This window comes from Coregonus lavaretus (assembly GCF_964263955.1).
Source record: "Coregonus lavaretus genome assembly, chromosome: 9".
NCBI classification, from domain to species: Eukaryota; Metazoa; Chordata; class Actinopteri; order Salmoniformes; family Salmonidae; genus Coregonus; species Coregonus lavaretus.
Genome location: NC_139996.1, coordinates 34,310,554 through 34,323,492, shown reverse-complemented (window position 1 = coordinate 34,323,492; position 12,939 = coordinate 34,310,554). Strand labels below are relative to the sequence as shown.

General features: G+C 44.6%; 1 protein-coding gene across 1 annotated transcript in view; it reads left to right on the top strand.

Moving 5' to 3' along the window:
- The first annotated feature begins 1,976 nt into the window (after positions 1 to 1,976).
- The window catches only part of LOC311135499 (NEDD4-binding protein 1-like), a 29,730-nt gene continuing 18,767 nt past the window's right edge, over positions 1,977 to 12,939 (top strand). Inside the window, exons 1-2 of the mRNA XM_084169496.1 lie at positions 1,977 to 2,494; positions 3,892 to 5,432. Coding sequence (XP_084025622.1) covers positions 2,186 to 2,494; positions 3,892 to 5,432 — 1,850 coding nt within the window. The 5' untranslated portion in view covers positions 1,977 to 2,185. The remainder of the gene's footprint in view (positions 2,495 to 3,891; positions 5,433 to 12,939) is intronic.

Genomic DNA, 12,939 nt, shown 5'->3' with positions numbered 1-12,939 from the left:
ATCCTCACACAGGGAGTTTGTCATGTCAAATCGTACATAAGCCATAAACAAACAGTCTTTGTTGCCGTCAGTTGCTTCATCGAACTGTAAGGCAAAACGTTTGTCTTTGAGTTTATCTACCAGCTGTTCTTTAAGATCGTTAGCAATGTCATTTATACGTCTGGCGACAGTGTCATTGGACAGAGGGATAGTTTTTATTTTTGCAGCACTTGCGTCATCCAGCATGACAGAGACCATGTCTAAAGCTGCAGGCAGTATCAGCTCCTCTGCTATGGAGTGTTTTTTTTTGCACTGAGCAATTTGGTACGCCACCTTATATGATGCTAACAGTGCTCGCTGGTTTACTGAAGTAGCATTCACAAAACGGGACGATTGTTGGCAATATTCGGCACGTTTTCGCTGAAAAAACTCAAGCGGCTTATCAGCGTGATTGGGGTGTAATGTCTTTAAGTGACGCCTTAATTTATTTGGCTTCATGCTGTCCGCAGCCAACATTTTTAGACACAGTAAACATACCGGTCTTTCCTCGTCTCCCACCGTAGTCACAGTGAAACCAAGCGCTACATACGCTTCGTCATATTTCCTCGTCTTAGCTTTCGGGAGACTTACATTTGTCTCATTCTCTCCGTCTCTCTCCGCCTTTCTTTTCATCCCTGTGAAATATTTTTCCATGGTGTCTCTTAAGGGTTTGTTATCTGCACTTCATATCTCCTGCTGTGTGCTCTTGTTCGGTGCAAAAAAAACCTACTCCCTGCGGGAAAAAAAAGCATGTTCCACGGGGTCACACGCGCCCCCCCTGGCATTGCTCCAAGCCCCACCAGGGGGGCGCGCCCCACTATTTGAGAAGGACTGGTTTAACATAACAAGCTGTGATTAATGTGAGGAACTGTTAGGGGGTAGGGTGAGATATGGCTTGTGACTCACTCACACAAACACTACCTCTTTGTTGAACTGCCCAAGGACATATGTACAAAGAGCACAGTTAGAGTGGGAAAGTACTGAAATCTCAGGAACAGGAAACTGTGTCTAAGGGTGCTGACTATTGAGACAAGCTGCAGAAAGCAACTAACGCCTGACAACAGTGGAGCGCCAAGGGACTGGGACCAGCCTGAGCGCCAGCGATAGGCTGGGTAAGTTTAAACCACGCCTAGCCTCTATCCTGACAGGCCCAGCAGAGAGCGGGAACTATCTCTGTCAGGGTATTTAAAGAAGAACTTATAACAAAAGCTCAGTTCTCTGTCTGCCCTGCGTGGTATTTCAGTGAGCCCGTATACGAACTCTCATACTTACCATTTAAGCATTTGCATTAATAAATACTAGACTAACTTGGATACTGTGTAATGACCTCTTTTTTTCCAATACCAGATTTGAATTGACGCAACTTGACAGTACCAATAAAATGTGATTTGACTTCAGTCGGTCTTGTGCAAACACGTGCTGTAACATGGCGTTTTGGAACACTGACCCTAAAAAAGGTGTGTATCAATTTAACCTTTTTGTATTATTATTATTATTTCTCGCTGATATGAAAGATAAGGAGGTCCTTATGCTTCCAAAACCGTACCACAAGCGATGCGTGTTTGTTCAGACCGAGCATTGGGGCTCTTAACAAAACTCCCCAGTACAGACGACGCCTTCATCCAATGACTCTTATGTGTAATGGAACTGAGAGTCATGATCAAGGACTAGCTCCTTTAGCTCCTCGAAAAAAAAAATAAGAAAAAAAAGCCCACTTCTTGTTATCCTCACTGACGCAACCTTATCCACATAACGCCACCCTCACTCCAACTAAAAAAGAGTCAGAGCAAGGCTTGGCTTTACAGATTCCACGACCACTTCTCTTATTTCCCCTCTTGTTCGCTACTGCAATCTATTCCTTTTCACTCTCATCTCCACTCGACGCGCCATCAGTTTCAAACAAAACATCCGCCTCCGCCATCTTCAGTGCCGTATGCTCCGTACACATGTCTTCTTTTGATGACGTCATCACTGGGACTTTCCGGATGCGTTGGGATTGTCAGGTAAAAAGTTGTTTTAAAACAGGATTACTCTAGGCAATATATCACCGCAGGGAAGAGGAAGATAGATCGCAGGAAACCATGAAGGAGGGTAAAGATCCAAATGACACCGAATGGTTAAAATATTAAAACTCTGTTGTCAATAGGGACAGATATTCATAAACAGAATGTCAACAACGCCGCCCCTCCTTGGCATGAAGCGAGTCACGGAGGAAACCTGTTCGGAACCGCCGGAAAACAGGCTGTCACCAGTAGCGAGCAAACAACAGCAAGAGGCCCTTACAGTGGACGAATTTGCGGTCCTTGAAAACAAGCAAGAAGAACTGAATTGCGCTAAGCCCAAAGTAGAACAGGTTTTCCAGGTAGCTTTCACAATTATCGGCCTTTTGGACCACACTGGAGCCCACAGTAGTACAGCATCAAGGCAGATTTGGCTTAAACTCAAGGGAAAGAGAGACGACGTGTCAAAGGCAAAGGTAAACATTGACTGTGATTAATGAAATTAGTTTGAGGTCCATTCTTCAGTTTTATTTAGTTTTGTCAGTTATGCAGTTCAACAGCAAATACCTTTCATTGGTAGAGCAAAGGTCCATCCTGAAATGTTATGTGGTGGTAATAAAATAAGAGGCAAAAAAAATCTGGCAATATATTTGCATGGTCATGTTGTACCTGAATGGAATAGGTATGATATGACCAATGTAAAAATGCTGATATGAAAAGTTGTTTGGGTTTCATATAATCTGATAAGGCTCTGTGTCATCTGCTTTCTAGCTAACTACAGATTATAAAACTAGTCCATCCAGGGGCCAGGTTTACAACATCATTACATAAGATCATGATGGGTGTCAATGACAGTTATTTGTTTAATATTTTTATTTAACTAGGCAAGTCAGTTAAGAACAAATTATTATTTACAATGACGGCCTACACCAGCCAAACCCGGACGACGCTGGGCCAATTGTGCGGCGCCCTATGGGACTCCCAATCACAGCCGGTTGTGATACAGCCTGGAATCGAACCAGGGTGTCTGTAGTGGCACTGAGATGCAGTGCCTTAGACCGCTGCGCCACTCGAGTGTATGTTATTGACATTCTTTTTGTTTTCATTTCAACACTGATTTCCCGTCCATTCTACTACTCTAAAAACACCAGTCTTAACATCTTTTACACTTCTGTATCTTGAGTTTCCCCTTGCCAACATTGTGTAGTGGGCAGATGAAGTTCAATGTACAGATCACGGGATTGGGTAATATTAAAGTCACTGTTCGACTCAACGCGGAAACGGTTACTATTGGTGCCAGTAAACTTGGAATCCCCTTCCACCCCATTGAGAACACAGAAACAGAAACCCCAACACATTTATGTCTTGCCCCATCATTTCTCTCCCCAGTGTACGTAGTCATCAGGAAACCATCTGCACTGTATGGAGAGGAGACACACGTATGCATTGTGACAGCCAGGGCTTCTCAAACTTGAGGCTGATTCATCAAATATTTCAGGAAACATGTTAAGATTTCCTCATTGGGTTTCAGTTGATTTCTTACAACTTCCCATCTTCCACGTTTCAATCTCATCAATTTACAGTCAATGTGGTGATGACAGAGTTGACTGAGAGTTGTCATTGAAGATGATGAGTGAAGTTTTCTTGGGCAGGCGGCGAGGGGGTATCCCTGAGTATCCTGCTATCAGTTTCAAAAAGCTTCGAACATGGACCTTCTCGTGTGAAGTTATTTAATGTAGTCTAGATCTCCGTCCATGGTACTTTATGAACAAGGTTTGTTGCGTACACCTGTGTAAGTTGATGTTGGACAAATTATTTTGTTGTTGTTGTCATGTCTACTTCTCTAACTGGTGTTGACTCTGTGTTGTTGCAGGAGTACCTGAAAGGTCTGTGTGACCCAGAGCTGCAGCAGGTGGAGCGCTACCCTGTGGACATGCACTGCATCTTTGCCGGTGCCCGGGGTCTGTTCCTTGACCGACTGCTGCGGGACACCAGCGCTGAGGTTGTGGTGCTGGAGCCGGGCCGACTGCGCCTGCTGGGCTGCGTTGAGTCTGTCGTCATGGCACAGAGCCGCGTGCAACAGTTTGTTGCTCTCTTCCAAGAGAAGCGCAGCCTGCCAGGAGACAGGGAGCAGGCCGTCAAACGCACCTTCAAGACATTTGTGGAGGAGCGGGACGATAAGTACGCCATGGAGCTGCTCCTGCTGCCCAGTGCCCTGAAGGAGGAGCTGCTAGGTCTGGCCCAGAGCCCCACTCAGCCTGGTGGGTTTATAGACCTGGACCAGGATCGCTCCCAAAGCAGCACCCCTGTCACTGACCTCTCCAACCGCATCGTGGACACCAGCTTTGAGGAGAAGGCAGCTGGGGCTGCAGCCTGGGCCGAAGCGGGGTTGCTGAATGGCGTACGACCCTCCCACAAGCGGCGTTCGTCAGAGAGCGAGCTGAGGGACACCAAGAGGCAGTTCTCCCTGGAGAGGAGGGGTGAGTCGATGCCGAGAGAGCACCACACTGTAACCAGTGACAGCCGAGCTAAGACCCCCTCCAAGGCCAACATGGGGCTGATGGTGCTTGACTCTAGTGATGGTGCAGATGACCGGGAGGCTGTGACCCCTGAGACCAACCTACGGTGCCTGGTGAACTTCTTCAGGACCATGGGCTACCAGCAGGAGGTGGTGGAGAGGGTGGTGAGGGAGACAGGCCAGACAGAGGACACCTTCCTGCTGCTGGAGCGCATTGTGGGGGAGAGCCAGAGAACAGAGGGGCAGCGAGGAGGGGCGTCTTCAACCCACAACCCTGAGTCTTCATCTTCCTCCTCCTCATCTGCTACTTTCCCCAGGGATAAGGACAGAGGGCCAGATAGAGTGCCAAACAGAGCCCTGGATGTAAAGTCCAAGGAGAACATTAAGCCACTCAGCAGCAATGCTGTGGGCCAGAGGGGACAGTGTAGCAGCATGCTGCAGACAGTGACACTAAAGAGGAGCAGCACTGGTCAGGGGGCTGCTTACAATATCATCACCATTGATGATGACGAGGTCAGTTCCGACACTATGACTGGCATTAAGGCTAGGACGGCAGAGCAGCTGGATCCTCTATCGGGGTCCAGGATGGACTACCTTTCCCGGGGAGGGGCTCAGACCATGGGGCCGATGGGGCCGGTACATGTGGAGAGTGTGACAGCACTGCGGAGCACGCCACAGTGCCCGACCCAGCCAGCAGGCACACGGCCAGGCTGCTCCTACCAGACCCTGTCAGCCAGGGTCCCCCCACCCCGCTCAGAGCCCCCTCCACCACCCCTGACTGCCACGATCCGTTTCCATGAGTCCCTGAGAACCCCTTACACCCTGACGCTACAGAACGAGCCTGGACACCCTGACCTCCGCCACATCATCATTGATGGCAGCAACGTGGCCATGGCGTGAGTAACTCCCCCTCTTACTATACCCCCACTGTAGGAGGATGTGGAATAACACTGAGAGCCCACACACATTTTGTAATCATCAGATAAGACTGTCTGGACCACCTGTGTGTAGGCCTATGTGAGCGTTGATGTGTGTGTGAAAGCAGGAGTGTAGCCCTGAGTCAGGACTTACTCATGGGTAACATTATAAATGCTCATAGCTGAGAGCTCTTCCAGTAACCCTCTGTAAATGTATGTATGAGTAGATAGGCCTAGCGCATGGCTGCAGTGAGGGAGGGTCTAAGTGGCTTTCCAGATGAGAAAATCTTTCTCTGACTGAAATAAGTAATAGTAATGGGCAATTCCACGGTAACGGAATTGCACTGAGACTCAGATTTGTCACTTAAAATATATGCCAAACAAAAACCATTGAGTTCAAAGTTTAACAAACTATACAACTCTATGCACAAGGACTACTTTTAACAATTTACACTGAACATTTTACAAAAACACAAATAAGACAACATTTGGTTGGTCCAGACCAAATCTAAATCAATCATAGACGTCTATGTTTCACAAGTTTGGACATCAACGTACAGCTCAGTAGAGTACAGCACAGAACAGTACAATAATGTAGAGTACAGTACAAGACAGTAATTATAGTGTACTCAACTCTACTTTGCTTTACTGTGCTCTACAGTACTGTACAGGACTGTACTGAACAATACGCTTATTTTCTTTACTGTGCTGTACTGTACTTAAGCAATAATACATGAGAGGCCATGTGTTATGACATTTTTATCATGGCTGTGACGTGGTCATAGCCACGAGGCAAAGCCGTTCAACAAAACGTGATGCTACATTCACTAACACTGGTTGTCGTGTCCATTTCTATTCGTTCTCTAGTCGTTAGTTCTATTCGTATTGACTGCCATGTAAAGCAAAACTACCCAAGCGCTGGTTGATAGTTCCAGAACTTTGCAGGTTGCTATGGCAAACAAACACGGTTGCTATGGAGGTTCTTCCCCCCTTGCCTAGGAACATGCAGAGAACTAAAATGTGTGTTTGGGTCTGGATTGGGAAGGTGTGAAACGTATCAAAGAGAGAAAGAAGCCAATCAATCTTATCGTACAAGTTCTCTTCAGTTTATGAGCTATCACTCAGAGAAAATAATACCAGCATTAAACTGATTCATTGATTGAATTAAACTATATCAATGCATTTGAATCATGTAGTCCCCTGTAGCTCAGTTGGTAGAGCATGGCGCTAGCAAAGCTAGGGTTGTGGGTTCGTTTCCCACGGGGGGCCAGTATGAAAATGTATGCACTCACTAACTGTAAGTCGCTCTGGATAAGAGCGTCTGCTAAAATGAAAAATAAAATAAAAAATCATGACGGTCATATGATGGAAAAGTGAAAACGATTCAGATTCACGTTTGTCCTACAAGAGGAACTCTTAGCACTTCTCACACATCACATAGGCCTAAACAAAAGATATAGAAAACACAGCAGATACCTTTCCTACCCTCCCAGCCGACCCCACCCCACACCTGCCCATATGGGGAGTTGTTCATAATAGAGCCCCACAGTGGACGTGTCATAAAACCCATAAAACCTAGCGGTCAAACAGGGAAATGGTTCCAACTGTTTTTCCACCATTCATTTTTCCCATAGGGGATTTTAGAAACACTTAAAATAAGGGCTGTGTTTTGTGTAGGCTTACCCTGGCGTGATGTTTTGATAACCGTGTAAATCTCTCTCGGACAAGGTGACTTTTATTAATATATTCGGCTCTATTTACTCTCAGATTTGAAAATGCTAATTAGCATCAAAGTAGACATCATGCAAGACTACAAATCCCTGCAAGCTCCTGCACGTCATCTTTAGCTGACACCTTTGCTAACAGGTATTGTGTAAATGTAAAACTTTCCCAAGACAGTTCACAAAATTGTCAATTCAAGGAAATGTTGCCAGTTTATTCATTACCAAATTTAGTTAACATTAGATAGTTAATCCAGAGATTCTTACCTTTGCCTCGATTCGGCAGTCTCATCCAGATCATCATGGCATTTGTAGTTCTGTATGATACGCACATTAGCAGCTAATTAGCATATCATTTTTGGGGGGTAAATACATGAAAATATATTGATAAAAGTCACCTTGTCCGAGAGAGATTTACACGGTTATTAAAACGTCACGCCAGGGTAAGCCTACACAAAGCCCTTATTTAAAAATCCCCTGTGGAAAAACGATTGGAAACATTTCCCTGTTGACCACTAGGGTATTATGACATTACATTACATTTTTGTCATTTAGCAGACGCTCTTATCCAGAGCGACTTACAGTTAGTGAGTGCATACATTATTTTGTTTTATTCCCCGTGAGAATCGAACCCACAACCCTGGCGTTGCAAACACCATGCTCTACCAACTGAGCTACATCCCTGCCGGCCATTCCCTCCCCTACCCTGGACGACGCTGGGCCAATTGTGCACCGCCCCATGGGTCTCCCGGGCGCGGCCGGCTACGACAGAGCCTGGATTCGAACTAGGATCTCTAATGGCACAGCTAGCACTGCGATGCAGTGCCTTAGACCACTGCGCCACTCGGGAGACACATACTGTGGTACTCTATAGTGATAGCCCCTGGGATTAAATGCATTTCATTGTCTGATTTCTCTGACCTGATGGGAGATCAAAGCAGTAGTAGAGTGGGTGGTCTGGGCTGGAGAGCATGTGGCGTGCTTTGCGCTGTACAGTGCGTTTGTTCAGTAGGTAAGGGGGATCCATAGTAGGCCTATAGGCTACTCCAGTGATATGTAATACCCTATACACTTTTATTTTTATACAAACCTTCAGAACATACAGTGCGAAACTTGAAAGAACTTGTCGTTTTCAAGGTCAAGTGAAAGGAATCACTTGTGCGCTCTGAAGAGGAAACAATGATGTAGTCTAACAACATCACTCCCAAACGGCACAGATGTGAGACATTTTCTTTGCTATAGAAGCACTGATCCTCTTAAATTGTAATTACAAGTTGCACGTATAAATATTTAGGGTCATATGACGGTCTGCTCTGCCATTACTCCCTTTCACATCAGGGCTGCCAAGAATATAGGGTTGCTAAAAGATGTAAATGGGGAAAATAATGGACTCGTGAAAGCTATAAAAAAGCTATACCACTACCATGAGATGTGTGTGTATATATACACTACCGTTCAAAAGTTTGGGGTCACTTAGAAATGTTTTTTTGTCCATTAAAATAACATCAAATTGATCAGAAATACAGTATAGACATTGTTAATGTTGTAAATGGCTATTCTAGCTGGAAACGGCAGATTTTTAATGGAATATCTACAGTGAGGGAAAAAAGTATTTGATCCCCTGCTGATATTGTACGTTTGCCCACTGACAAAGAAATGATCAGTCTATAATTTTAATGGTAGGTTTATTTGAACAGTGAGAGACAGAATAACAACAAAAAAATCCTGAAAAACGCATGTAAATTTTTTTATAAATTGATTTGCATTTTAATGAGGGAAATAAGTATTTGACCCCCTCTCAATCAGAAAAATGTCTGGCTCCCAGGTGTCTTTTATACAGGTAACGAGCTGAGATTAGGAGCACACTCTTAAAGGGAGTGCTCCTAATCTCATCTTGTTACCTGTATAAAAGGCACCTGTCCACAGAAGCAATCAATCAATCAGATTCCAAACTCTCCACCATGGCCAAGACCAAAGAGCTCTCCAAGGATGTCAGGGACAAGATTGTAGACCTACACAAGGCTGGAATGGGCTACAAGACCATCGCCAAGCAGCTTGGTGAGAAGGTGACTACAGTTGATGCGATTTTTCGCAAATGGAAGAAACACAAAAGAACTGTCAATCTCCCTCGGCCTGGGGCTCCATGCAAGATCTCACCTCGTGGAGTTGCAATGATCATGAGAACGGTGAGGAATAAGCCCAGAACTACACGGGAGGATCTTGTCAATGATCTCAAGGCAGCTGGGACCATAGTCACCAAGAAAACAATTGGTAACACACTACGCCGTGAAGGACTGAAATCCTGTAGCGCCCGCAAGATCCCCCTGCTCAAGAAAGCACATACAGGGCCATCTGAAGTTTGCCAATGAACATCTGAATGATTCAGAGGAGAACTGGGTGAAAGTGTTGTGGTCAGATGAGACCAAAATGGAGCTCTTTGGCATCGACTCAACTCGCCGTGTTTGGAGGAGGAGGAATAACCCTAAACCTAACCCGATTTGGTAACGGAATTATAAGTATTAATCACTTGTATAAACAAAATTGATATCAGTAAAAACACTAACTAATTGATAGATCTACCTTTACTTGTTACTTCTGTGAACTTTTATTATCCTGTCTCCTCATGAGGGAGAGAAATTAGAAAATATCTTAAAGATATGTGAGTTTTCTGTTTGACCAGAAATCAAAGCCTTTGCTTATTCCTAATTTTTAGGATGGAAAATGGTTGGAAAATGTACAGTGAGGGAAAAAAGTATTTGATCCCCTGCTGATTTTGTACGTTTTCCCACTGACAAAGACATGATCAGTCTATAATTTTAATGGTAGGTTTATTTGAACAGTGAGAGACAGAATAACAACAACAAAATCCAGAAAAACGCATGTAAAAAATTTTATAAATTGATTAGCATTTTAATGAGGGAAATAAGTATTTGACCCCTCTGCAAAACATGACTTAGTACTTGGTGGCAAAACCCTTGTTGGCAATCACAGAGGTCAGACGTTTCTTGTAGTTGGCCACCAGGTTTGCATACATTTCAGGAGGGATTTTGTCCCACTCCTCTTTGCAGATCTTCTCCAAGTCATTAAGTTTTCGAGGCTGACGTTTGGCAACCTTCAGCTCCCTCCACATATTTTCTATGGGATTAAGGTCTGGAGACTGGCTAGGCCACTCCAGGACCTTTAATGTGCTTCTTCTTGAGCCACTCCTTTGTTGCCTTGGCCGTGTGTTTTGGGTCATTGTCATGCTGGAATACCCATCCACAACCCATTTTCAATGGCCTGGCTGAGGGAAGGAGGTTCTCACCCAAGATTTGACAGTACATGGCCCCATCCATCTGGCCCCACCCTTTGATGCGGTGAAGTTGTCCTGTCCCCTTAGCAGAAAAACACCCCCAAAGCATAATGTTTCCACCTCCATGTTTGACGGTGGGGATGGTGTTCTTGGGGTCATAGGCAGCATTCCTCCTCCTCCAAATACGGCGAGTTGAGTTGATGCCAAAGAGCTCCATTTTGGTCTCATCTCACCACAACACTTTCACCCAGTTCACCTCTGAATCATTCGGATGTTCATTGGCAAACTTCAGACAGCCCTGTATATGTGCTTTCTTGAGCAGGGGGACCTTGCGGGCGCTGCAGGATTTCAGTCCTTCACGGCGTAGTGTGTTACCAATTGTTTTCTTGGTGACTATGGTCCCAGCTGCCTTGAGATCATTGACAAGATCCTCCCATGTAGTTCTGGGCTGATTCCTCACCGTTCTCATGATCATTGCAACTCCACGAGGTGAGATCTTGCATGGAGCCCCAGGCAGAGGGAGATTGACAGGTCTTTTGTGTTTCTTCCATTTGCGAATAATCGCACCAACTGTTTTCACCTTCTCACCAAGCTGCTTGGCGATGGTCTTGTAGCCCATTCCAGCCTTGTGTAGGTCTACAATCTTGTCCCTGACATCCTTGGAGAGCTCTTTGGTCTTGGCCATGGTGGAGAGTTTGGAATCTGATTGATTGATTGCTTCTGTGGACAGGTGTCTTTTATACAGGTAACAAACTGAGATTAGGAGCACTCCCTTTAAGAGTGTGCTCCTAATCTCAGCTCGTTATCTGTATAAAAGACACCTGGGTGCCAGAAATCTTTCTGATTGAGAGGGGGTCAAATACTTATTTCCCTCATTAAAATGCAAATCAATTTATAACATTTTTGACATGTGTTTTTCTGGATTATTTTGTTGTTATTCTGTCTCTCACTGTTTAAATAAACCTACCATTAAAATTATAGACTGATCATTTCTTTGTCAGTGGGCAAACGTACAAAATCAGCAGGGGATCAAATACTTTTTTCCCTCACTGTATATATACCGTAATTTCTCAGAAATATAGACTCTTAGCTTTCATTTGACACCCAATTTGATATGCTCCTATGAACGTCACATGTTGGTGCCAATGGGTCCTTTTACATGGAAATGACCTATCTCTCTTCACTTTTGTCAGTTTTCCTCTGTTTCTTCCTTCTCGCCCTAAGCAATTTTATTCTGTCCACTAAAGTCATTACTGGAAGTATGAACAAGAATGGGGGTTTTATTTTAGAGAAGTACAAGGGGGAAATTAAAGGTTTTTGCATATTTGGCTATTTACATTTCCAGGTTGTCAAGGTGATTTTACTATCCACGTCAGTGGTGCTGGGGTTAGTTGCACATCCCGTTTGAACTCACTTTCTCTTTAAGAGGGAACTTCCCTGAGACTTTGTATTGCCTCACAAAATGAGACTTGGGTGTTTTGAGCTTTTGTGTGTACAGTGGGGAAAATAAGTATTTAGTCAGCCACCAATTGTGCAAGTTCTCCCACTTAAAAAGATGAGAGAGGCCTGTAATTTTCATCATAGGTACACGTCAACTATGACAGACAAATTGAGAAAAAAATATCCAGAAAATCACATTGTAGGATTTTTAATGAATTTATTTGCAAATTATGGTGGAAAATAAGTATTTGGTCACCTACAAACAAGCAAGATTTCTGGCTCTCACAGACCTGTAACTTCTTCTTTAAGAGGCTCCTCTGTCTTCCACTCATTACCTGTATTAATGGTACCTGTTTGAACTTGTTATCAGTATAAAAGACACCTGTCCACAACCTCAAACAGTCACACTCCAAACTCCACTATGGCTAAGACCAAAGAGCTGTCAAAGGACACCAGAAACAAAATTGTAGACCTGCACCAGGCTGGGAAGACTGAATCTGCAATAGGTAAGCAGCTTGGTTTGAAGAAATCAACTGTGGGAGCAATTATTAGGAAATGGAAGACATACAAGACCACTGATAATCTCGCTCGATCTGGGGCTCCACGCAAGATCTCACCCCGTGGGGTCAAAATGATCACAAGAACGGTGAGCAAAAATCCCAGAACCACACGGGGGGACCTAGTGAATGAACTGCAGAGAGCTGGGACCAAAGTAACAAAGCCTACCATCAGTAACACACTACGCCGCCAGGGACTCAAATCCTGCAGTGCCAGACGTGTCCCCCTGCTTAAGCCAGTACATGTCCAGGCCCATCTGAAGTTTGCTAGAGTGCATTTGGATGATCCAGAAGAGGATTGGGAGAATGTCATATGGTCAGATGAAACCAAAATATAACTTTTTGGTAAAAACTCAACTCGTCGTGTTTGGAGGACAAAGAATGCTGAGTTGCATCCAAAGAACACCATACCTACTGTGAAGCATGGGGGTGGAAACATCATGCTTTGGGGCTGTTTTTCTGCAAAGGGACCAGGA